Genomic DNA, 26,203 nt, shown 5'->3' on the forward strand with positions numbered 1-26,203 from the left:
CCTTAAGTCAGAGCTTATGTCTGACAACCTCCCATACCTAATATTGCCAAAAAAAAATGTATTGCCAGAAACAATGTCAGTTCAAAATTGAAATGAGGTTCAAATGATAATGATACAATTGACTTTTCCCTTTATGATCTAAAATAATACATACCTTAACTATGCCCCTGATGTGCATTTTTGCAATCATCTCGGCAGTGTACAGGAACATGAGCAGGGTGTCCAGGGCAAAGGTCACATACTGAAGAGGAGGGTAGTGTTCAAACGTCTTTGGCGTGTTCATGCACACAGATATGACGCTGATGATTGCACATGCTCTCAGCAAAGAGTGCACCCACTGAAGGAAGAGAAATTGAAGAATAATTGTTACCGTCTGCCAACTTGGCTTACAAAACATTTCCAAACATCTGTTGCCAGATGGGAAAATTTGCCTTTACGAAGATTGTTGCAGGTGGTGAATCCCCTCTAATTAGGGTACTGAAGACCAACACCTGGATGGTAATTTTGAGATCCTTGTGATTTTGGGACACTGGTTAAACTGCTCCTGATTATCCTTTTATATTCTTTGCAATACAAGTTATTTTGAACCATTTATAAACATTAATAACATCATTTTAATTATAAATACGAATACAATATAATAAAAACAAACAGTACTAATTGATTTATATACAGAATATAGCACAAGAGCGCCATGTGTAAGAGCGCAGTAGATTCAGACAAGATGGTGATCCCTGTCTGAACCAAATTTCACAAAATCCTGTAGGGAATGAGATGATGTGGGGAATGAGACGCTACCTTTGATCATGTGACCAGTTCTGAAAAGATTATCGTTTTAAAGCCAGGAAGTAAAGGCTTCTAGGGTGGATTTTAATTGCCACCTGTGAACAGAGGGCAGAGCCTCAGTGTGCCAAATTGCTAGAGGGAAGACATGGAGAACGACCAGGAACAGTTTTGGAATGCATTATGTAGGGAAGCATACTGTAGTTTTGATAAGAGTTTTGTGAGGAAGTGTTTGTGAAAAAATTGGAGAGTCTTGGAGAGAGAGACTGAGCTTTGGTGATATTATTGTGGAAGATGGGAGGCACTACCTGGCTATGAGTGGTGAGAACAATGAAGTCCGTTGTAAGCTCAAGGAAGAGCTGAGATTTTTGTTTTGTTACCTCGCACTCTATATAAAACCACTGGCTTTGTGCTCTATGCCTGTGTGCCTGTTTCCTGTGCCTGCCTATGTTGAATTGCACTTGTTACTGCACCCTAATATCTGGGCAAATACTGTAGTTATTAACTGATACCCAATCTAAAGTGTCCCCGTTATTATCCATATTATAGCTGCAATTAATTTTAATTTAATCAGTTTTATCTGGGAAACAGAACTGGCCAAATTCAGTTGAAAATAACAAAGGTAAATATGTTAAATGCATAACACACACTAAACCTGCTGAACATAAATCTTTAGCTTTATATATACCGTATACAGCATATGTTGCTGAAATCTCTACTCACCGGTTTGTTTATCCAGAGAATATCTGCATTGTCTGCTAAGGTTTCATCTGGACCAAAGTCAGTCATGGGTTGGGCCTCAACCCGTGAGCTCTGCTTCCTTTTCAGCATGCTGGGACTAGTGGTACTATACAGGGAATGTATCTGGAAAAAATTACCAAAAAGGTTAGCAGTTAAAAATAAAAGAACCAGCACTTAAACTCTTTCAGAAATACTGGATACTCATGCATTCCTAAAGAAATACATAATTTCAACATTCTTACTTGAGCTGAGAATTTTTTAAAATGAGTTACTCAATTTGAGTTTCTTGTAATTCCTTAAAAAATACAAAAAATATTAGTTACCATTACTGCACATTTGCACTGATGTGAAATGGTTTTAGAAATCGTCCTTAGAAAAATCCTATTGATCCAAGATATTGGAGGAAAAAAAACACTTTTACAAACTTTGGATAAACAATTGACACCAAAATCTGTCATGAAACAGGTCACTCTAGCAATCAGTTTTCATCTTTTTCTCTCACATCTACAGTAAGTCTTTGTTTCTTTAATGTAATTTTTTCTTACTCTCATACACCAATATGTGTACGCACCAATTTTTGTTATGGATATTCAATGGTGCCCCCTTTTGAATAAAAAAAACAATTTAATCAACGGCTGTTTGCTACCCTAACAATTGAGTATTTCTATAACCTGTATGAACGAATCAATAAGAATTAATTTACTATTATTATATTAATATAGACCAGTTCCTTGACATGTAAGTGAACATCTTATGCCTTAATATTTTCTTTACTTTACACAAATTTGAAAAATCGGTTGTTAGTATCAAGTTGAACTATATAGTTGTACTATATATTTATGAGCAAAATGTATCTGCAGATCATATGGAGTTCACAAGGGAAATTTGATATACAATTACTGTAGATATTATTAATCTGACATTTTTATGTGAAAATGATAAAAAGGTTTGTTGAAACTATTCCTTACAGTACTTTCATCTGTTCCTGATCAGATAGAGTAGTTTGCACAATAAAGTACAATGTATAGTATCCTGTATACTGTTCTGTACATTGAGCAAAGGTAACATATACCGTTGTATATTATATAGCCTAGACTGAGACGATGTCTCCTACCGTGTTTATACATACTCCAGATGTTATTCATCCTGTTTGTTCCCAATGCTGGTTCCGGTATGAATTCTCGAGGAGTAATGTGGACATTTTAGGTTAGTGTTCTAATGACAAGGGACATCACTTAACTCTGTTTTGTGTTGAAGGCAACAACGCCTCAGGACCTCGTGACCTTCAAAAAGGGGGGATATGTAGCGGCAATGCTTGTTAATAAGACAGAATTAAGTGTTGCAGTGCTTTCCCAAATGAGGCCTCATCTCTCTCTTCATCTCTGCGGTGCAGCCACAGAGAAGCTATTCATGCAGGCTGATTTAAAGATGTTTTCTTTTGATAAGGGACAGCTCCCAAAGGGGGATGCACTTAGCTAAGCCTGGCTATCATGATCAATGGTCATCCATTGGCGCCTATCTGTCTAGGGAGTGCCAGATGGACATCTGGACTGCATTCCTAAGTGTCAGGAGTAAGTGACTCATATCTCACCTTGATCAACCAATCAGGGACTGGTAGGGCCGAGTAACCCACGCGGGACTCTGATGCCCATGGAACTTTCAGCCAATCAACGAGCTGAAGATCCTCCAGGTAAAAACTTGCAACACAGAGAGCCTGTAGTGGAATTCTGTGGACTTTTCTAAAGGGAATTCAAAGGAGAATTCCAGGGCAGGGGAGTAACCAGAGGATCCACCCGAGGTTAGCACCAGCAGCAGGCCTCGTGAACAGGTCAGAACTGTGGACAGCTGAATCACTATTCAGAACTAGCTCTTCATCAGGAACGAACCGGTCCTCTTCCTGACTTGCTGGGACCTACAGTCATCTTTTCTCCTGTGCACAAACTCTTGCTAGTTTCAGCCAACACTAACTAGCCGGTCTTCAGTGAGCATCAGCAGCGCACCGTCGCAAGCCGCACAGCACAGCCTGGCACCGAGCCAGAGAGCGCGGATTGGACAGCAACAGCCTGAAACTGTTTCTTTGTGCCCGCAGGAGATCTGAATCCCCAGAGATTGGATGAGTATTCAACTTCAATGCATTACTGCTTGAGAATTCAATTGTTATCCCAACCAGTTGATATCAATTTAATTCCTAAGAGTTATGTACTTGTTTTGACTATCTAATGTAGAAGTTATAACCAAGTTCATTTACGAAACGATCTAAATGAATGATAAACTGAACGTATGTCCTCTTGATATATGTAACTCTTTGTATCTGATTGAATATATATCTTTTGTATTCTGATAACCCTCTCGATAAGATCTGTTAGGTTTACATGCATATTCTATGTATTAATAAATGTATCCTCGTGTCTTAGTACCTCTGTGTGTGCGTTGTTTGAGTTATATCACTTGGTTGGATTCTAAGGCCATCAAAAGAATCATTTTGTGATTTACTTCTACAATTAATAATTGTCCCAGTAAAATGCCCAAACCCTACAGAACTGGTGCCTTCAGAGAGCACACTACATTTTTATTGGCGTCCCTGGGTGGGCTGGTAAGACTGAAATGAGTCAACCAAGTGGAATAATTCAATATAAAACACCGTGGGTTTCATACATGACAATACAGTGTGCTGAAAGCCAAAAGGAAAAAAGTTCCCCTTGCTCTTTAAGCAGTGCTTGATTGTTTTGTGATCTTTTGCGATCTTTTGCGGTTGATTGCATACTTGATCTTGTGGTTTTCTGTGGTAAAACTGTGATTTCGTAATACTCTTTAAGTTTAACGATGGTTGCTAAAAGGTCTGAATTTGAGTCGCTATTAAGCACTCTCTCTAGCAGCGACAGGTCTGACCACGATCTCCGCCATATCTCCGTCAGCGGAGAAGCTAGGAGAATAAACCTCCATTCTCTGAGAGAGCTAGCGAAGGACATAGAGAGAATAATATCGAGAGTTATATTCAGGACCTCAGGTATACCCTGCAGTACCTGCCAAACACCACAGAACGGGAGAAAGTGTTTCTGGTCAGGAAAACTACCAGCAGAGCTGTACATGAGTGGATGGCTAGGCAGATGAAAGAAGTCTGTAATGACTTTGAACAGCTGTGTCAAGCACTTATTGAAGAATACAGTGCGTTTATTGACCCGACTGCCGCGATAGCCGCCGCCCTTAACATTAAGCACGAGAGAGCAGAGTCCCCTCGCGAATATTACGAGAGACTTAGACAAACTTATTTTGCAGGGCGAAATGATGAGGGTTGCGAAGAGAACACACATTTCAAGGGTTTATTCATTGCGAATCTCCACCCGTCAGTCAGAAAGATGATCTTAATGCATACAGATGCACAGACCATGAAAATAACTGATATTAAGAGATTCGTGCAGAAAGCCTGGGAGTATGATGTCCAAAGTCGCTCTGAACAAAAAGCTGTTAAAGCGACTGCGTTCGCCGTCAGAGCCAGCAGGGTTAATTCCCCCCTGCTCGAAGGAGCACAGGCTCCTGAGATGGCTAAGCCCCGTTCCAAAGCAGGCACACAGGACCGCACCCAGCGTCCTAAGTGCCATGAGAACACCGGGGGAGGGAAAGGGCTAGAAAAGGCTGAACAAAAGGATTCAGTAGCCGCCCGCCTGGCCAGGCTTGAACAAGTTTTATTAGGACAGAGACAACCGCTCCCCAAGGCTGCCGGAAGCGTGAATGAGCTGATACTCTCCACTGGAGGAGGCGGAGACCCGCCCCCTCTCCCTCCCTCAGTCTATCTGATTGAGCGGAAGGGTTCCTACCTGGATGAGGTCAGCCACTCCCAAGCGAGTGCTGACTCCACCCCTGAAGTCACAGAGCAGGCAGTAAAACACAGAGGAAAAGCAAGAAGCTTTTACCTCAAGGCTGCCATGGGAGATGTCTTACACAGTGGGACACTGATTGACACTGAGGTTGAAAGGTGTTTGATGTCACACGGCAAGCTCAAACGGGTTGAAAAAGAAAAGGGCATGCGACTCACAGAGGAACCTTTGGTGGATCACCAGAAAGGCAAAGTGTGGAAACAGGTCAAGGCTCCTAAGCCTTCTGTACAGAAGGAAAGGGGGGCCAAGAGGCAGACTGTGCTCACACAGTGCCCACCGAACACAGAAGCCCATGCGGCGATTCCTTCTGTTCCCTCTGGACAAGAAATAAAAATATTTTCTTGTTCCCTGAATATACAGGGAAGTCATGTCCCGGCTGAGGTCCCAACAGCCTCCCTGCTGCAGGAGCGGTGCTCCAAGCAGCCGCCTGATCCACCAGGTAAAGCACACACCTTTTACATCCCTAAAGAGGAGCAGATCTCCCCACCTGGCGATGAAAAGGAGCTTTCCCTGTGCACCCTGGCACCCAAGAGGGGTCAGGAACACCACCCTGCAGTGGTGGAAGGGATCCAGATGGCAGGAGAGCAGGTTGGTGATGTAGCCCTTACCCTTAGCCCTGAGAGGTCCTCTATTAGTGAGGATCTGCTTGAGCAACTGTCACAGGGCCACCACCAGGTGCCCCTGGTGCAACATTCACAGGTTAGACAGGAGGTCTAGCTGGACACTGGGACTACTGCGCTGTGGACACACCTGATCCCAGATGCCAATTCCCTCTGCCGTGACCCAGGGAACCTGCAGTCAGGTAACATTATTTCTCACAACTACCAGGTAGTGAGTGAGACTGACCTGATTGTTCCTGCCTCAACGGCAGGGTTGCCAGCACACCCAGTCCCCCAGAAGGGACAGGGAATGAAAGCCGAGCCGGTTTTCTTACAGCCACCACCTCAGTCTGCCAGTCTGAGTCTGACCAACAGCGGTTCAGCCAGACTGGAGCTGGATGGTCAAGTCACCCGCCTGCCAGTGCAGGACATTGCAAAGAGGGGTGTCAGAATCCCCGCCTGCACTGACATGGGCCTGGTGGGTGATAGTAAGTTCAAAGACAGTGAACTAGCTATCCCACTGCTGGGGCAGCTCCCTGAACCCCTAGCGAGGGAAGGGGGGAGCGAGCAGGTGTCCTACACCCACGCCCAGCGAACGATTGTAAACATGCCGATAGAGGGATTCCTCAATCAGGAAGTGCGCAGGGTGGACCGGAACAGTGAGAATGGGGTAACAATCCCAGATCACTCAGGTACTCCAGATGACCACTCAGCCGAGGGTCCGGCATGCTCCACCGCTGCACCGCCCCCTGCAGGGTTCCTAGAGCACAGGCATGAAGAAATCGAAAAAGCAGATGCCCTGGAAACGGAGGAGCAGCATCAGCCGCTGCGTCAGATCTCCCCAGATTTCCAGGATGGTGGTGCCCAAGATGCCACAGGGCATACTGAGAAAGACACCATGTACACGCTGCGCCAGCTTAGAAAGGCAACAGTCACTCAGAAGGAGATGACTGTGATCAGCCACCTGAAAAGACTTTTGGGAGGACAGATTGCTGCCGCCACTGTTGTGCGTTTGCTTTTTCTGGTAGGTTTGTGTGCTACTGGCACTCTCACCCTGACTGCCCCAAGAAGGCAGGTGTCAGAGATGCCAGAGGGTAGTGACAGACTGTATCGACAGCAGCAAAAGTTGGAAAGCTTAGGGAAAACCCTACAGGCAACTTCCTATGCAACAGGGTTAAACCTTATCCCCCAACCAGTGGACATGATTGTTGGTGTTATACAGTGGGTTTATGCTTGTGTGCAACAGGCCAGAATGTTGACACAAGACCTGTTAAGGGAGTTTAGTGCCACTGTAGCCAGTCTAGCCATGGCACAAATCCCAACCCACTTGATTCCACTGTTCTCAGTAGAGGAGTGTGTGACATTAATCCCATCGCTCATAGCTCACCCAGAAGGCAATCCAAGATTGAATTTGGTTCCAAATCTTGAGATGGGTATGGCTACCAAAGCTATCCATTGGCTGTGTCTAACTGATACACCAATGAAGGGTGTAAAGCTACTAACGAGCAGAGGGAGGTTAATGAACCCCATAAAAAGCAGGTGGGAAGTAAATGGCTGGTCAGCACACCACATTTAACTGTCACTATGACTTGTGACAGGCATGATACAGCTACCACAATGCAGCTACCTAACAAATAGTTTTCCTGTAAGTTCCCGAGGAGGCCATAGTACAGCTTGGTGACTTAACACTGTACGGTCTGGAACCAGACAACATAAGACCAAACTTGAGGTCATGGATGCCTTCAGGTGCCACACTATTGAATTGGATAGAAATCCAAGAAACAGTAAGCCCTGAGGAGGTACAGGTAGTTAGTTTTCTTTAATGGAACAAACCTCCAAACCACCCTAGCAGATACCCAACACAGGTGTTGTGGTTTATCGGGGGGCTGGGAACAGGAACTGTTGTTATTGTAACACTACTGCCGGGTAGCTGGATCATGACTGGATGTACTCTGAATGCTGTACTCTCACATCAAGATGTACTCCGGGTAGCTCGAATGAGTCAAAGGTAGCATGTCATGTGTAATGCCTAGACTGAGACGATGTCTCCTACCGTGTTTATACATACTCCAGATGTTATTCATCCTGTTTGTTCCCAATGCTGGTTCCGGTATGAATTCTCGAGGAGTAATGTGGACATTTTAGGTTAATGTTCTAATGACAAGGGACATCACTTAACTCTGTTTTGTTTTGAAGGCAACAACGCCTCAGGACCTCGTGACCTTCAAAAAGGGGGGATATGTAGCAGCAATGCTTGTTAATAAGACAGAATTAAGTGTTGCAGTGCTTTCCCAAATGAGGCCTCATCTCTCTCTTCATCTCTGTGGTGCAGCCACAGAGAAGCTATTCATGCAGGCTGATTTAAAGATGTTTTCTTTTGATAAGGGACAGCTCCCAAAGGGGGATGCACTTAGCTAAGCCTGGCTATCATGATCAATGGTCATCCATTGGCGCCTATCTGTCTAGGCAGTGCCAGATGAACATCTGGACTGCATTCCTAAGTGTCAGGAGTAAGTAACTCATATCTCACCTCGATCAACCAATCAGGGACTGGTAGGGCTGAGTAACCCACGTGGGACTCTGATGCCCATGGAACTTTCAGCCAATCAACGAGCTGAAGATCCTCCAGGTAAAAACAGGCAACACAGAGAGCCTGTAGTGGAACTCTGTGGACTTTTCTAAAGGGAATTCAAAGGAGAATTCCAGGGCAGGACGGCCCAGGAGCAGAAGGCTCCCAAGGGCAGGACATTCTCGCAGCGCGCCTCCTGACCATCCTGAGACTCAGCCCGGACAACCACGGAATGGCCAGTGTGTCTGAGTGCCAGAACTTTCCTTTGTTCTAAGAGTCGAGAGCGGAGGTTGCCAGAGAGTAACCAGAGGATCCACCCGAGGTTAGCACCAGCAGCAGGCCTCGTGAACAGGTCAGAACTGTGGACAGCTGAATCACTATTCAGAACTAGCTCTTCATCAGGAACGAACCGGTCCTCTTCCTGACTTGCTGGGACCCACAGTCATCTATTCTCCTGTGCACAAACTCTTGCTAGTTTTAGCCAACACTAACTAGCCGGTCTTCAGTGAGCATCAGCAGCGCACCGTCGCAAGCCGCACAGCACAGCCTGGCACCGAGCCAGAGAGCGCGGATTGGACAGCAACAGCCTGAAACTGTTTCTTTGTGCCCGCAGGAGATCTGAATCCCCAGAGATTGGATGAGTATTCAACTTCAATGCATTACTGCTTGAGAATTCAATTGTTATCCCAACCAGTTGATATCAATTTAATTCCTAAGAGTTATGTACTTGTTTTGACTATCTGATGTAGAAGTTATAACCAAGTTCATTTACGAAACGGTCTAAATGAATGATATACTGAACGTATGTCCTCTTGATATATGTAACTCTTTGTAACTGATTGAATATACAGTATATCTTTTGTACTCTGATAACCCTCTAAGATCTGTTAGGTTTACATGCATATTCTATGTATTAATAAATGTATCCTCGTGTATTGGTACCTGTGTGTGTGCGTTGTTTGAGTTATATCGCATGGTTGGATTCTAAGGCCATCAAAAGAATCATTTTGTGATTTACTGCTACAATTAATAATTGTCCCAGTAAATGCCCAAACCCTACAGAACTGGTGCCTTCAGAGAGCACACTACACCGTATAGTACAGTATATACATGCTGTATTATATACACATAAATATATTAATTATTGGGGATTTTTGTCACTGTATTCCACCTGCTTCATCAATTAATATAGTTTACTCTAGTTTATAGTTCTAGAAAAAAAACCTGTGTGTTAAAAAACAAAAACTAGACTGTGGCAAAGCTTGAAAAATAATGGCAACAGTAAGATTATTTTAATGGTGCAACTGAACTCCAAAGATTCTGAGCATCAAAACAATTTATCGCTCTATTCATGCATGTACAGTATGTTTTTTAAAATAAAATAAAAATATACAGATTTTGGATATTGATCAAATGTTTTTGGTGTCATTTCGATTAATTGATTATTCATGACTAACCGTGATACACTCGGGTGACTTTGTTGCATAAGCACTAAATCACCTCATTAGTGTGAATGTTTATAGCCAAAACACAGTCCATCAATGATAGGCCACAGATCTGGGAGACCACAAGTCATGACACCTTGCCAAGATCGAAATATCATCATGCTCCATCTTTTGTGATTGTTTTACACTGCCACAGCAACAGAAACACTAGGTCATAACATCCCACACATCAGCAGTTCAGCTGTTCAGAGGAGGTGGCTAAACAGATACTGTTTGCTGGACAGATGACTACACAGGGGCCCAGTTCACACCAATGTTTATCACCCTAAATTCATGAGATGGTATAAGCAACACTATTACTGAAGAATCAAGGTTTGCTAAAGATCATTCTAATGCATGTCTGGTGGTGTGCAACAGGTACGCAAAATAATACACAAACTGCTGTGTTCAACGTACAAAGCAACAGGAGTTCCAAATACAAGTGGGCAGGAGTGTCTAGTTGGATATCAAGCCCTCTTGTAATAGCTCATGGCAATCTGATTACATGGCACTACAGTATACTCATCATGTCCAATGTGCTCACTTGCTGCCCTTTCTGTGGGGTTCATGGTGATGTGACAAAAGCCCAACATGACAACCCATCCTCTCAGGTTGCTCCTGTAATGTGTGGCATCTAGGGCTAAAAGACCAGGGAAAATGCTTTACCAGACCCTATGAGAGGAGTAAGACAGAATCCCACAAGACAGAATCTTTAACTTAGTGAACATCATGCATTACATACTGTATGTACAGCCTGACTACCCCTGGGTCAACGCTGTTGATGACAAAGGTTAAGCAGCATAATAAATTTATCTAGGTCTTGTCACATTGAATTGTTGGTGTTCCTGCTAGCACAAATACATTGGCATTTCTCTGATAACCTTATGAATTTGTTGCATTTATAAGTGATGTTTGTTTCATGCTCAGTATAAATCAAGGACAATAAGGCAGACATTTTTGCTTGTCTTCCATGGCAGAACTACAAGCAAATTGTAGTCAAAAGTTGCCAAACATTTAGTGTCCTTTTAACAGAGTTGTATAAATGCACTGTTTAAATGCTCCTTTGGTGGGGATTCCTTCATATTGTTTGCATATTGTTTGCTTTCTTTAACATTCTTCAAGAACTACTGCATGAGGTCAAGCAGTTATTTTCTCTACTTGTCAGCACAGCTTTGAAAAGGTGTTGTGGGTTGACCTCATAATCCTTTTTGTATTTTTACTTTATACCAATATGATCCTTAACATCTACAAACACATGGAACGCCATCAGGAAAACAGTAAGTTTCTCCACTGTACAGTAGGTATGATTTGTACGATGTGAAATCTTACACTTATCATTTTGAGTGAAGCTACTGTGTTACATTGGAAATTGTGAGTGATGTCAGACAGCCAACAGCATTTGGCAGCAATCCCTTTGCTATGAGACTGTTAACAATTACAGTAATATAGGCAAAATATGTCTCGAGCCATTACTTATGAACATGCACCTTCACGTAAAACTAGGAAGCGAGATATGGATGAGAAAAATTGGAAATGTACATTTAAAAAAAGAGATTCTTCCTCTTTATCTAAGGGATAGAGGGTAAAAGCCTGTTTCATATGTTAAAACAAAATATTCCAGAAATACGGTTGAGGTAAGTACTGAACCGGTAGATTAATTGAACAATTAATTGTCCTGATAGACTGATCAATTAAAAGGCTCATTTTAAAATCCCCAATATACACACAAACAGTAAATCAGCATGTTGCTCTTTTTTCCTGAGTTGTTTTAAATCTGAGCTATCTTAGAAAACACTCGATAACCTAAGAATAGTCAAAACAGTAATACCTACAGTAACAGTAGAAATACAATTATTTACAATGTTTACAATTAAATTCTGTTTACTTTTAACATATCTAATTTTATTTTTAAAAATACAACTACGTTGTAACGAACATAATTAAAGTTTAGGCCAACCAGACTCTTTGTTTATGGAGCATATACACAAATGACTAGATTACTAAGAGAATGTACTGTAACAAACTCTCCTACAAGCTGGTCCATCATACTGAGTTTGTTTCAAAATCTGTCAAATCTGCTATACAACTTATGAACATGCACAATTAAAATTTAACATTATAGAAACAAAGTATTGCATTTCCTTACTCAAACAGTACATAGGGCTACAGTACAAATCACACAATGTAATCTTAGATGACACTTGGGGGTATTTTTCCAAAGTATTTCAAACTGTCACGAAGGACCTATCATTTGAAATGGGAAGAACATAAATACCTCATACGATTGGTATAATGCGAAATCTTATACTTATTATTTGAGTGGAGCCTTTATCAGAAAGAGCTTACAGTATACTCATATAGTATTCATTTATACAGCAAGGACATTTTACAGGACCAATTTAAGTAAAGTGCCTTGCTTAAGGATACAATAGTAGGACCTCACATGGGATTTAACCCCACAACCTTCCAGTAATGAGTCCAGAGCCTTACCCATTACACCACACTGCTGCCTTACCACAACCATCTAGTCAGAATTCTTCAAAGGTGAGCATCTACTATTTTAATTTGAAACACAATACACTCTAGTAAACCATACACCTTAATGAGGCTATTATTATTGAATAATAATAATAATAATAATAATATTTTTATTATTATACTCACAAAAGTATAAAACAATATGTAAAGGAAAAATGAAACATTTATACTTACATGTGGAATTATGTTTGCATTACACTGTAGTACCAGTAGATACTGGGGACTCATACTTAAGCAATGCTGCAGTACACTGACAATTGGATGGTGTTATGCCACAGTTGACATGAACAGGTAATTTCTTTAAACAAATCTAATTAAAAAGCAGCAACAATAGGAATGATCATAATTCCTGGAAATTTATGTATTAGTAACATCATTTTGTTTGGCTAACAACCATCTAATTTTCAACTGCCCTTGAGGCAGTAAACGAATAATAAACATGCATGACAATGGGTGTTAACTGTTAAAACACTTACAGTAAAAGCTGAAACATTTCAAATGTGTACGAAATCAGTTAGGATCACACATTCTATGGAAGGTGCTATGACTTTGTACTGTATTGTATAATACAGTATTTGTACTTACAGTACTAATGTGGTAATGTCACCCTGGATAAGGGCATCAACTAAGCAAATGTTCTTATTTTTCAGCATGATTTAAAAACAGGAACAATCTCCTTAGCCTATTTGTTTTTACTGGCATTTACAAATCATGCAATGTATTCCTTGACGACACTTACTGTGTTTTTCCAAAGTACTTCAAATTGTCACGAAGGACATTTTTTTTTTAAATGGGAAGAGGGTAGTAAACCTCATACTGTAGGTGAGACCATGAAAAGCCCATTTGAAAATATGCCCTTCAGAAGTGAGAGGCTTGACAACTAGTCTATGCGTGCAATGCCTGAAACACGCAAATCACATGTGAAGGAATCTACAGTAGCTGTCTTTTATAATACAGGAACAAGTAATATTGTAGGTTTATTCCATGTTGAAAAGAGAAGAGAGAAAATACAATGTTTCGGCTGTGAAGCCTTCTTCAGGTGTGAGAAAGACTGTCTTCTCACACCTGAAGAAGGCTTTACAGCCAAAACATTGTACAGTATTTTCTCTCTTCTCTTTTCAGCATGGAATAAACCTTTTACTTGTTCCTTTGCAGACTACACATGTGGATGCAGCCACCCACTTGAGCTACTTTTTTTAATACAGTGTCAGTTTTGACACAATGTGAAACAAACACAGGACCAAATGTGCCAAAGCCCTTTGAAAGCTGCTTCTTCTTGAAATATCCATGGCATACAGACAGAAAATGGTGCACTACATACACTAATGCAGCACAAATGTGGCAAGCTTTCGTACACTAAAACAAAAATGTCAGGCAACACAATCAAGATTAAAGTGCTACTGTACTATTGGGCATGAACTGCACTGCTTTATAGCAAGCATCAGCCAAAACACATGCAGGACACAGAAAAAGATAGATTTTGCTTTTAATGGCTTTGGTAACTTACCTGGAAAGAAAATGTCAAGACATGTCTGCAACAACAATGTGGGAACCTGAGACTGTGTGAGCACTGTGCAATGACCTTTTTATACAGTTGACAATAAGATGCAATGAAATCCACGAGAACAAAGCGCACATACCAAAGGTAAAAGTAATGCTGAAATTGCTCCAGCACGGCACATAACATGCGATCAGGCATACCCTGCAAATAACACATGATAGTTAGTCAACATGGCATACAGTACGTGGTAAACCAACAGATACTGCATATAGACAGGAACGTTAACCACAGCTGACAGAGCATATATACGACATTCAGTGAGGGCCGTGGACAGACCACCTAGGGGACAATGTCACTCACTGTCAGACTCCTCATGGGTGCGCTCATCCCAAGGAAACAAAGATGGAGAAATCTGCGAGAGACTACGTGCCGGGGTTTTCAACACCTCCTGATTCCTGTCATCAGAAAGACATCAGACTACAGCAGCATGATGGGAATAACTTACCTTCAAGAGCCACAACAATGACTGTGGGGAAATGCAGCTAACTGTACCACGGAGAACGTCTATGTTGCACCCAAGGTAGCATCACTGTGCTGTGACTCCAAATGCCCTGCAGAGAGCTTTGTATTGGCAACAGTACATTCCTTAATCTTTTACCCATTTCACATGCACAAGCAGGCAGATCCTATTTGGTTTTCATTTTGTTATAGTATGGGGGTGTCTTGAAGTGTCACTTCATGTTTGATGTCAGCCTTACAATATACAGTACTGTACTGTGCAATACTGTATATGTCCTTTACTGTATGTGCAGTATATCCTGTAAATATGCCTAATGCATAGAACTCTTACCAAAAGGCAAAATGTAAAACAACACTCATGTTTCACACAGTCTTTAAATGCAGTAATGAAACTGCACAAACTGCAGATGTGAGTACCACACTGTTGATTGTATGTTATTATATATGCATATCTATACCTCTACACCAAAGTCAGAGATCAGGAACCATGTTAAAATAGGGAAGAAAATTCTCTTTCTCCCCTTCACAACAGAAATGATCACTTTAGATTAGGAGTTGCAAAGGTCAATTATAAATGTTTTACAAATTGAATATTTTAGGAAAAAACACCAATGCTAATGACTACCTCAGATCTAGCCTAAGCATTATTTGCAGAAGGTACAGTAGATTGTTCCATAGGTAATATGTTATGTATCAACAGCTTACATATATTTATAAAGTGCAATTATAATAATAATAATAAACTTTATTTTATATAGCGCCTTAAAAGGTGGCTTCTCAAAGCACTTTACAGGATGACAACAACAATAAATAAGAAGAATACACAAGATAAAACACAATTACAATATAAAGAGGAGACCGTGGATGGTGGTACTAAGAAAAGCAGAGGGGTGAAGAATGAAACCAGTTAAGTAAAGGCTTTTCTGAAGAAGAGGGTTTTGAGTCTGGATTTGAAGGAGTTTAGAGAAGGTGACTCTCTGATATCCTTGGGGAGAGAGTTCCAGAGCTTGGGGGCATAACAGGAGAAGGCCCTGTCACCCAATAAATGTTGACGGGCTTGGGGGCAGTAAGGAGAGCAGAATTAGAAGAGCGAAGGTTGTGAGGTGGGGAGTAGGGAGATAATAGTTCAGACAGGTACTGAGGTGCCAAGCCATGCAGAGCCTTATAGGTGAGCATGAGGATTTTAAAGTCTACATGGAATTTGACCAGAAGCCAGTGCAAGGACTCCAGGATAGGAGTAATAGACCTGGTCAATTATGCAACCCCCAAACAAAACTGTGACCAAAATACCCCTATACATGAACATTTTATAGATCCTTATCTTCTCCAACAACAGACCAAATATTTCTCCTATTTTTTTTCTCACTACTTTACAATCCCTTCCTTCCTGTTTGCAAACACTTTCATGTAACATGGCAGTTGTATGCTGTTGGAAGAATTGTTAAAATAATCAACCTGTAGGCATCAGAGAATATAAAAAAAGGAATAATATTGACCAAATTATCAATAAATGCATATCACCTTACTCCTCACTTCTGTTACAAACTGCTGAAGTTATCAATAGTAAAACATTAGCAAGATACAGTACAACTGGAGGCTTCCCAGACTGACTGGGTTAACTTTATCTTACCTAAGGCTCTAAGGTTTTCATTGATGTAAACTACAGATGTAAACTACAGAATAAATTAATTATTTTCTGAACTGTCAGGCAAAGTACCTTGGCAGGCAGAGAATATGCACCAGGATCTGAATGATTTACTGTCTGCTATGTATTATAAGGGTATGACAAATGTGTTTAAGACTAAAGACTAAGGAAAGGCATGCAGGAATTGACACTGATCAACTAGTGCAAGAACTGTGGGACTTTATGATCTGTTAACTAAACCTGTGGCTGAGACATTGACTCACCTGCTACATTTCTTAGCTGTAGCCACTGGCTTAAAGAATCCACATTTTGACTCATCCCAATAAAAGACTCTTTCCAAACGTTATTGTTTGGAGCCTAAACAATTGCCATTGTTTCTAATCCAGATTTTATCCCCAACAGACCTTCACTCACACATTACATTCAGAAGCTTATTAGGTTTGAGTACATTTCAATTACTTCTGACAATAAATCTGCCTTGTCTTAATTTACTGGTACAGGTTATTAACATAGTAAGGATAAATTTCATATTTAACGTTCTCCACTAAAAATTAAGAAATTAAGAACTCTGCCTTTCAAAATATCAGTTTTAAGTCGTCCATCCATTACTAGAAATCTGCTTATTCCTTGTAAGGTGGATGCTGCACATTGGTGGTATAGAGGAGTCCCCGTTGACTGTAAAGTTATTTGACTTGAGTGTCCAGAAAAGTACTATATAAGTGTAAGGAAATATTATTGCTATTATTGTAAGGCTATCTTTTTCCTTGTAGCCCTGACTAGCTCTGTTGGTAGAGCATGAGACTCATAATCTCAAGGAAGTGGGTTTGTGTCCCACGTTGGGTGCAAGGTTCTTGCAACCAAGGAAGTCTCCAGTCGTGCCGATTAATTGTACCACTGGACCCAGGCTTCTAAGGTCGAGAGAGTGGGACTAACCAAGTGCAACTGCTGTCCCACTTAAAATAAGCTCCCGCAATAGGTCTCAGTCATCATCGGACACGACGGACAACCGACCATCCATCCGTCTTTAGTCCCATATAAATACACATTATAAAATAGTGTTGATAAAAATGTGGAATTCTTTTTGAAGGTTTGAAGGTGTATTTTTAGCCAAGAAAATGAAGATGAATAAAAAGTAGGATACCCACAGCAACTCTTCTTTCTTTATTATTTGGATGGAAGTTTAGACTGAGCAACAGGACCTCAGCCAAGGGTGACCAATTAGGACACCAGTGAAAAAAGTCATTAGGTGCACTCTCCTTTCCCACCAGGAAAATGTATTTTCAGGAAAAGATTGTGGCACAAAGTGCAACACAAGCTTTATAATAGGATTCAAAACACTCACGAATTGCTTTAAGATAACTGGGCAGATGAAGATTAAGATATTCAAGAATTGCAAGACATTAAGACAAATTAGAAGTAAGGCTTTATATTCTTATATAAGCGGGCAGAAATTGAGAATAAGATAGCCACAAGTTAGTTAAAATGTAATTACTACACTTAACATGTTTTGCCTGTGGTTTGTGGAAAAAAAAATTATAGGGTGCCTTAGCAACAGTGGGAGTAAGTTACCAAAGACTACAATTAGCCTTAGCCTTTAAGAAAGGTTATTTTATCATGACAGGATGCAATCACTGAGAGGATTAATTGTGTACTATTAGGTATGTATTAGTTTCTTAAATGCTAATTCTGAAATATGTTCTCGAGAAGTGTGCAGCATTTTAAGAATGTTAAAATTACTACATAACACAAAATGTTTATGCAAACGTCTATATATTAGAGGGGCATTTACTGTACATTTCTTCTAATAGGAAAACATATAATACCCACACTTCAACATCAAACAGTTTTCAGCCTTCAAGAAATCTTTATAATATATCTCTTGCTGGTGTCATCCTGATGAAAATCCTTTTGCAGATGTGCGGAAATGTTTCTACAGCATTTAAACTAGTGTACGGGTATTACATTTTGGCATAAAATTTAATGCATGTCTTGTATTATTTATGTACAGTATGCCTTACTTTGCACTTGATTCTTTACTAAGCCATGTCATCACTTTGAAACTTTAATATTTTCTGGTCATTATGTGAAAAACATTTATATTACATCTCAGAAGGTTCTTTCACATACTGTATATGCTTGCCAATTTATAAATCTAAATTGTTCCTTCTCCCTTTACATTTAAGGCAAGGAAACATTACTGATGAAAGAAATATTATGAATAATGAATTTTCCCAACAGTAATACTAAGAAAATGCTTTACAATTTAAAAACCAGGAAACAATTTTGGGAAGTATTCTGCACTTTAAGTGGGAAGTGATTTTTTTTCTAGCCTGTGAGCTGTTGTTGGTTTAGTTCAGAAACATTATTTCCACTTTGGACTGTGATTTTGCCAGAAGGAAATATCAATGGAAAAGATACTGTAATTACTGTATAAAATGGTGTACTAGCAGAAAAAGGCATTATAATGAGTACAGTATGTGTTCTTTAAAGGTAAGGTTAAAGAGAACAGAATTACCTACACTGAACTGAACACAGAAAAGCATAAACATCGAAAGACAATTCTGTCTGAGAATATCCAGCACCCAAAACTAGTACAATACACTCCCTGAATTAATTTTCAGAAGCTTGAAAACACAAAGTCAGGCAGAGATGGGAAACATCAAAACACAACAGTAAATAGAAAGGGACAGATAACCCTCATATTTACTTCATGACTGGTTATTTCTCTTACTCCATATAAGTACTGTACATCTTGCCAGTTAACAATGCATGGTTACTGGGGTAGGCTTCATGAATTATCTATAAAGCAGTTAGGTAAGCATTAAGTTTTAAAACAACATCCCTATTTCCTTTACACGTTTAATTTTGAAAAAATATCTACCTGTTCTATTGGAATAGATTATTAATGCACATATGTACAACTCTGCTATTTAAATTCTAGCTGGAGTTTCCAGTAATCAGCCAATATACAGTATTTAACTTCACAGCTACAAGCTGAGAGGGAAGGTTAGCACTTTGAGATTATGATTTCAGTGAAACCATTTTATGATTTAATGGTAAAGTACACTAATTGAAGAAATTTATCTTTACCAGACAGATTCTCCTGTGAATTAGGTCTACAAAAACATATACATCAAAAAAGGAATATTTTAGTAGGCCAATAACTGCTTTAAGATTTTCAATATCTGTCTTGTTTTTTTATGAGTCAGCCCTTTGGCTATTAATAATATTAATCTGCCCTAGATTTTATCAAGAAATTTCAGAATATCAGAGATTTCATTAGCATACTATTATTTAAAATCAATAAAGCCAGACAAACAATTACTGGATATATGGAGGCCAATTCTACTTGTGAACAGGTTAAAAAATAATATATGATAATTAGACTGCTTCTAAAAAAAATACGTTTATAATCTAAGCATCTACGGACAGTAAAATAAGTTATTAAATGTCTGTAAAAACCATGCATCCTCAGAATTACTTGCAGTCTTATTTATGCTAATTTATAAGACAAATTAGAGTTATATATGAAAAATATTTCCCAGAGATTTTCTCTTACAGAACTGGTGCACAGGGTCCCAAGAACATATTAATTTAAAAATCAATTTTACATTTCACTTTATTTTAAACATGTATTACTTTATCTAAAGGCATGCTATTCTTCTTTGACTACCTGAATAGCTGTACATTACTGTATGACAAATGACATCTCTATGGTATAGAATTTAGTTCCTTGTAGCAGGGGTCTTAAAGTCCAGCAAGTGTTGAGGTCTTACAGTACATGTACAGTATGTGCTCTTAAATAGGTTTTATGGAATAACCTGTTTAGCTTTTCTGCCTCACAGCGCTGGGAACCTGGACTCATTTTAGGGAAGCTATCTGCATGGAGTTTGTGTGTTCTCCCTGTGTTCATGTGAGTTTCCTCCCACTGTCCAAAGACATACTGGTAGGAAAACTGGCTTTGGTGTGAGTGTGTGTGTTTGTCTGCGTGAACCCCGGGGTTGGACTAGTGTCCTGTCCAGGGTGCGCCCCTGCTTCCGCCTGTTTGCTTATTAGGATGTGCTTCAGCTCCACCATGTCCCTGAATTGAAGGTGGTTAGAAAATGGATGTATGGATGGATTATAGCAAGTTTTATTTTTATTATGAAAATATTTTTTTTAATATGGGCTCTACTTATTTATGATGATTGCGGTTAAAAACAACAAAGACTAATAACAGAAACCTTTCAAAATTTATAGTAACCATCAAAATCACATTTCAACTTTGTAAGAGTCTTGCATTATGGCAGTTTTCACTGTATGAAATACTACGGAAATTAATGCACAGACTTGCAGAAATTAAAAATAACAAAAATTGAGTAACCTGGACACAAGTAAAAGTATATTATAGAGCCCATTGTTTCAACAGAACATTTATAGAATTAACTGAAGTAACTATACATGCCTGGCACTCACTCTGATATCTGAGAATATACTTTATACTTTAAAAAGAATGTGCACATTAAGATATAGTATAGATTTAAATGTGTTTTCTGTTTATTCTTAGATTTAGTGTAACAGATGTTTCAGGGTCAATGGTGAGTTAAGAGGAAATTCAGCACAGAAAGCTGATCTTCATTATGGAAACTCAAAAGAAACATACCACAGAGGACCCTCAGGAGTGTAAAGCAAATTAATTGTTTTTTTTGTGTGTAGTTATTGTGGTCTGGGTTTTCACTTGGGCCAAGCACCATTGAACTCAAGACACCATTTGATCAAGTCTGATTTTATTTAAAAATGAAAAGTTAAAAAAGCAAAACTAAAAATTATATAAACAATGGCAGCATGTTTGCTTTAGGGTAAGTCAAAACTATAGCATAGCTAGTCACTGTTATTAAAACAAACAAAAAAAATAAATTAACTGTAAATAAACAGAATATAAAGGTATTTCCCAATCACTGCAGAAGAGTCAAGACACAGAGATATTTTGAAATTAACAGCTGTTTTCCTGGATTGTCTGAGCTACTCCACCAAACCTGTCCTGTAGTTTACAGCCTGAACCGGTGACATACTGTAGGGATTTTAAATCCTTTTCATTTTTGGTGTGGGCATTAAAACCTATACTGTATATGCTTAAGGCCTAAAAAATATCCATACAAATTTGTTTTAGGGAAATACGATTATCAACTGGTAAAGAAAGGTTATTGGATTAAGAGTAACTATTTAAAACGATGCATATTTGGGTAATACTCCATAAAATATTTTTAAATGTTCAGATGTTCGGATTTTTAAACGCTGTATGAACGCCAAATAAAACAGATACACAACAGCACGTATTGGGTAACCATGGAAACAGCTGATGAGGTTTGTGCTGCTCCTGTCCACACATGCTTAAATATTTTATATTTTACGAACGTGTATGACCAGATCTAATATATATATATAACCTTCATACTGTAGGTATCAAATCTATGTACGCTAACTGCACATATCCGTACAAATCATGTTCTAAACTGTTATTTGTGTTAGGCCTAGGCAACCAGAGAACAAACAACCAGAGACAAATATAACCCGAAAGCATCAATGCTTAAAAACAAAGCACTGAACGGAGTAGAAATTAACTCCACATTTTATAGAAAATAATGCAACATTACTTACTTGCAATTCTACTCCCCTTTTTCTCAATGCAATATTCTATCCATGTCTTCATCAGATGTTATGCCTGTGCTTTTTTAATTTAGCTAACTGGTTGGTCGCAGTATGATCAGCTGTACAATCACATCAGCTGAACAGCTGCTACAGAGACGCTCCATCCCCTGCTACTGCGACGATCTACACTCGACACGGGTTAGTCTAGTAAACGGACAGGCCTTCAATTGTTACTTTGTCGCAGAAAGCTTAAGAAATGTACAATAAAAAAAAATATAAAGGGAAATAAGCATAAAGTATTTTCAGTGCCTCAACTACAGTAAGTATGATTCTTATCATTCACAGAAATCGTATATTCTATTTACCTGCACATCGCTATACGTTTTAGCATACAATTTAACACACCGTGTACAATTAATACACAACATTAGTATGCAAGTCCCAGTAAATATCAAACAGTTGGACGTGGTTGCTAATTGAGTTTATATGGCATAAAAGGGAATTTAAAGTCTCTTTGCTTTATATCTCTAAGTGGTGTGAAACTGCAAGAGCTATTTCCAATCCCATAATTCAAATACAGTACTATTAATGTCTTGCATTTTTATAATGAAACTGATAAAACTAAAAGTGAAATAAATCAATCTTCAGATGTACTGTAAGGAGTAGTAATTTATATTTTAATTTTGAATATTAAAATGTGGAATATTGCTCCTGGCATATATGGAAATTAGAAAAAAAAATGTTGTTTTCCATTGCAAGTATTATGAAATATAATAACAATGAATTATATTTGTCAATAATCCTTAGGAGGAATATGCCTTACTATTCACCATATTCAGGACTGTAGATACTGTACCAAAACAAACTTGTTTAGGCCATTAGAAAGAATGGACATTTTTCCCAATAATAGATTAGTGTTTTTTAAAATATGTAATTTAACCAAAAAATGTAGGTTATTTGAACTTTTTATGAGAAAAAATGGACAAATGGAATGCGTTTTCTGCAAACACATTTTAAGTTAAACCAACTATTTTTTTGTTTATATTATTTAACTTTGACTTAACATAATTTAATGAAAGAAAATCTCTGATTTGCAAATTAGAATGTTTTTTGGTAATGATGAAGGGTACTGTATAGTATTACAAAGAACTCATCTTGAATCTGTTGGTCTTGGTTGTGTTTCATTCTGTTAACTCACTGGTACAGTAGATTACTGAAAAGAGGTGTTTTGTCAACTGCCAGACCAGTTTAGTAAAAGTACTAGTACTACAACTGGTTGACAAAGCTATTTGTTTTATTGAATTGCACACCTTTAAATATCCCAATAAACCATTCCATACAAGTACTGTATATGATTGACTTTCATAGCTGCACTGATTTTTTTAATCAATGTGTGTTTGTGGGTGTGTTTTAGAATGTGAATCTGCTTTATTTCTCCAGTCTACAGTATGTTTGTGTGTTCTGTGATACAATTCTGCTATAAATTCCACAACATTGAAAGCTTACAGATGTAGAAATGTAGTATGGTACTTCCTGAAATGAGAACAGCAGTACTCCTTTATATATATATAATAAACTCTGTACTTCAAGGTACTGTATTTGCTAAAATATAAAATTAATTACCATAACATATTAATTACTACAAGCTAAATGGTTGTAGTTGCTGCCCGGTCTGGTTTCTAAACATTTGGTTTTGGCATGTTACTCTTTTTTGGACTGCTGACCAAGAACTAACAGTCAGAACTAATCAAAGGCACTTGCATGGGAAAAGCTATTGGCCTCTGAAGGGTTGAGCCGGTTTTGGCCAGCTTTTAGCTTGCTCTCTCTGTGTTTGGAAAACTTGAAACTCCTGAAGGCATTTCACTTCAGGTTTCTCTGGGATCTAAACATGCATGCAGAGGCTTTGTTGAACTCCGTTTTAGTCACTTCAGTTTTGATTATTCTCTCAGCTGTTCAAGACGGTTTATCTCAATCATTGAGGTAAGTTCTGAACTAGATCTGTCTTTTTTTTTTTTCTGGCAGCTTCTGAAAGATTATTTACCCACAAGGGAGGAGACCTAAGACTCATTTCAGAACACACACGAAACTGAAGTTGTTACTCACAAACAGTACATCAAAGTGTCAAAATGATTACTGCAGTATGTCAGACATTGTTTTCTTTGTGCTTACATTTGTGCTGCAGTAAGATAACTTTTGTAACATACAATATTTTGAATGTCAGTTTGAATACTGGGTGAAAAATGGGTGGGTTTTTTTGTCCTGGCCTTCTTGCCTAAAAGAAGACATCTATACTCATCTATAGTGAAAGGAAGCGGGTTTATTTAAAGACTTCGATAATAATGTTAAAATTCTTCATTTTAGTAATTTTGCTATCTGCGTGAGAATAAATCGACATTTAAAATACATCTATTTTAAGTACATCTAACAAGTTAGGACTGGTTATGTCTGTTTTTTCAATGAGTTTTTTTTAACTTAGGAAAGTTTTTAAAGAGGTACTGTACACGGAACATGTTTTAATATAACAATTAAAATAGAATTGAAGGAATTTCACACTTTTTCTCAAAGAAAAAGTCTCTCAAATGCAACATGGATGTAAATATCCACAGTATTAGGTGAGAGCTTTACACTTTTAACTTTATAATGATTATAATGTCATAATAATATGGAATAATATTGCACTTCAGAATTGCTTTTCTTCAGTAGTATATTAGACCAGAAAACACAAGAAAGAATAATGCCATCAAGAAGCCCCCTGTGCAGTTCCAACAGCTGGAATGTTGTTTACATAGAGACTGACCGAGCAGGTGCAAAACAGTATAATAAAGTTATGTAATAGTTTTATTCCTATTAAGTCTCATGTGCACACTGCTCTGTTGTACCAGCCGTTTAGAAAAGGTTAACATATTTGCAGCAGAAATTAATTGACAGCACTTCAAGCTTACTGTATGTATCAAGTATAAATACACTTCTTAACTATTTCAAGTATCAAGTATAAATACTGTACACTCAACTATTATTTCAGTGAAACAAAAAGGTCTAAAAAATATACAGTATATTCTCTCCATAAAATATTATCACATCTTACCGCTGTAGTTAGCGCAATTAAAATGGTATTGATTAAAATGTTCATTATTGCCTCATTATATTTTTCATTTTAAAATAAAACAGCCGAACAGTTCTCTGCAGATTCTCCTGACTAAAATTTTAGAGAAAACTTTTAAAAAGCTGAGATAGAACAAACAGTATTGAAACTGATTATGGTAACAGAAAAAAGTGGGTATATCATATAATACTAATAAGCCATTATAAATAAAATTATTTTGTCTAAATATAATATTTCCATTATTATCCTGATGTACTTTAATGTAATTGGTGAAGAAGGCCTCAGAGTTACAACATCCTGTTTCTTATTCATCCTTTCTATTTTAAACTCTAATTATTCCTGATGTTGCTGATGGTCAGGCAATCAGAAAGAGTCACATGGCCTTGAGGCCTATATAACCCTTGTAGCAAGTACAGGTGTTTATGTTTCTTCAGGAATGGTAGGATACACATTTGCATACATTTTAGTCTCAATGTAAACTTGGAAGCCTTAATTCATCCTTTTCGTATGATTGATATTACATTGTTTTCTCAATAAATATACACTAAATGTGTCTTTACTTGATATTTGTCTCCACAAAATACAAACAGGTGTTTACCAAGCCATGAGGAAAGGCAGGCAGCCAAAGTAAAAAATGCCAATTTTGTAAAAATCTATTTTAACATCCTAAACTGAAGTTTAAACTAAAGTTTGACATACAAAAAGTCATGATAGGTGTGTTTTTTTTTTTAAAAAGAGGCCACGTTTTTGTGGTGATAGACTTTGCTTGGACCTTCATTTCTGTACCTTACAAACTAACTCTTACTATTTGACCTGGGTGTTGAGGGCACAGTGGCTTTGTGGAGCTGTTTTTAATCTCAGAAAAAAAAGAACAGAACTGAAAAATCTCAGTACATGTACTTCAATATTTTCTTAGCCTGAATATTATAATATTGTACCTTAGAACTCTGGCATCATGGGTACTGGTATATCACCTGATATACTACTACAACATAAGGATTAAATTGTATTGTGTTCAACAACAAAACTGTTATTGTCTTGATTTTACAGTACCTTCCAATTCCAGCCATTTCATTGAAAAACCTCTGAATGTTTTGGAAAAAAAAACTATTATCACTGAATATCCCTATACAGTAAATGCCAGTGGATGGCAAAAAAAAATTGCCATGGAATGTCATGGAGTTACCAAGTGAAATATATTGCACTTCAAATTCTGGG

General features: G+C 38.4%; 2 protein-coding genes across 8 annotated transcripts in view; one reads left to right on the plus strand and one right to left on the minus strand.

Moving 5' to 3' along the window:
- Positions 1–22,197, minus strand: part of nalcn (sodium leak channel, non-selective) — a 168,985-nt gene extending 146,788 nt beyond the window's left edge. For 2 of the 6 annotated variants that reach the window (XM_088604634.1, XM_088604610.1), the window contains exons 1-5: positions 21,892–22,197; positions 14,451–14,545; positions 14,230–14,291; positions 1,507–1,647; positions 155–337 (exon numbers count right to left, since the gene is read on the minus strand). In XM_088604634.1, coding sequence (XP_088460760.1) covers positions 155–337; positions 1,507–1,647; positions 14,230–14,271 — 366 coding nt within the window. In that variant the 5' untranslated portion in view covers positions 14,272–14,291; positions 14,451–14,545; positions 21,892–22,197. Of the gene's footprint in view, positions 1–154; positions 338–1,506; positions 1,648–14,096; positions 14,122–14,229; positions 14,292–14,450; positions 14,546–21,891 lie in introns of all 6 variants that reach the window. The other 4 variants (XM_088604649.1, XM_088604616.1, XM_088604625.1 and 1 more) reach the window with 4 other exon arrangements.
- A 1,468-nt stretch (positions 22,198–23,665) lies between these two features.
- itgbl1 (integrin, beta-like 1) overlaps positions 23,666–26,203 on the plus strand; it is a 110,190-nt gene continuing 107,652 nt past the window's right edge. Inside the window, exon 1 of one of the 2 annotated variants that reach the window (XM_088604691.1) lies at positions 23,666–23,862. In XM_088604691.1, coding sequence (XP_088460817.1) covers positions 23,771–23,862 — 92 coding nt within the window. In that variant the 5' untranslated portion in view covers positions 23,666–23,770. The remainder of the gene's footprint in view (positions 23,863–26,203) is intronic. The other variant, XM_088604683.1, reaches the window with a different exon arrangement.

This window comes from Lepisosteus platostomus, chromosome 2 (assembly GCF_059453375.1).
Source record: "Lepisosteus platostomus isolate fLepPlt1 chromosome 2, fLepPlt1.hap1, whole genome shotgun sequence".
In the NCBI taxonomy this organism is placed as follows: Eukaryota; Metazoa; Chordata; class Actinopteri; order Semionotiformes; family Lepisosteidae; genus Lepisosteus; species Lepisosteus platostomus.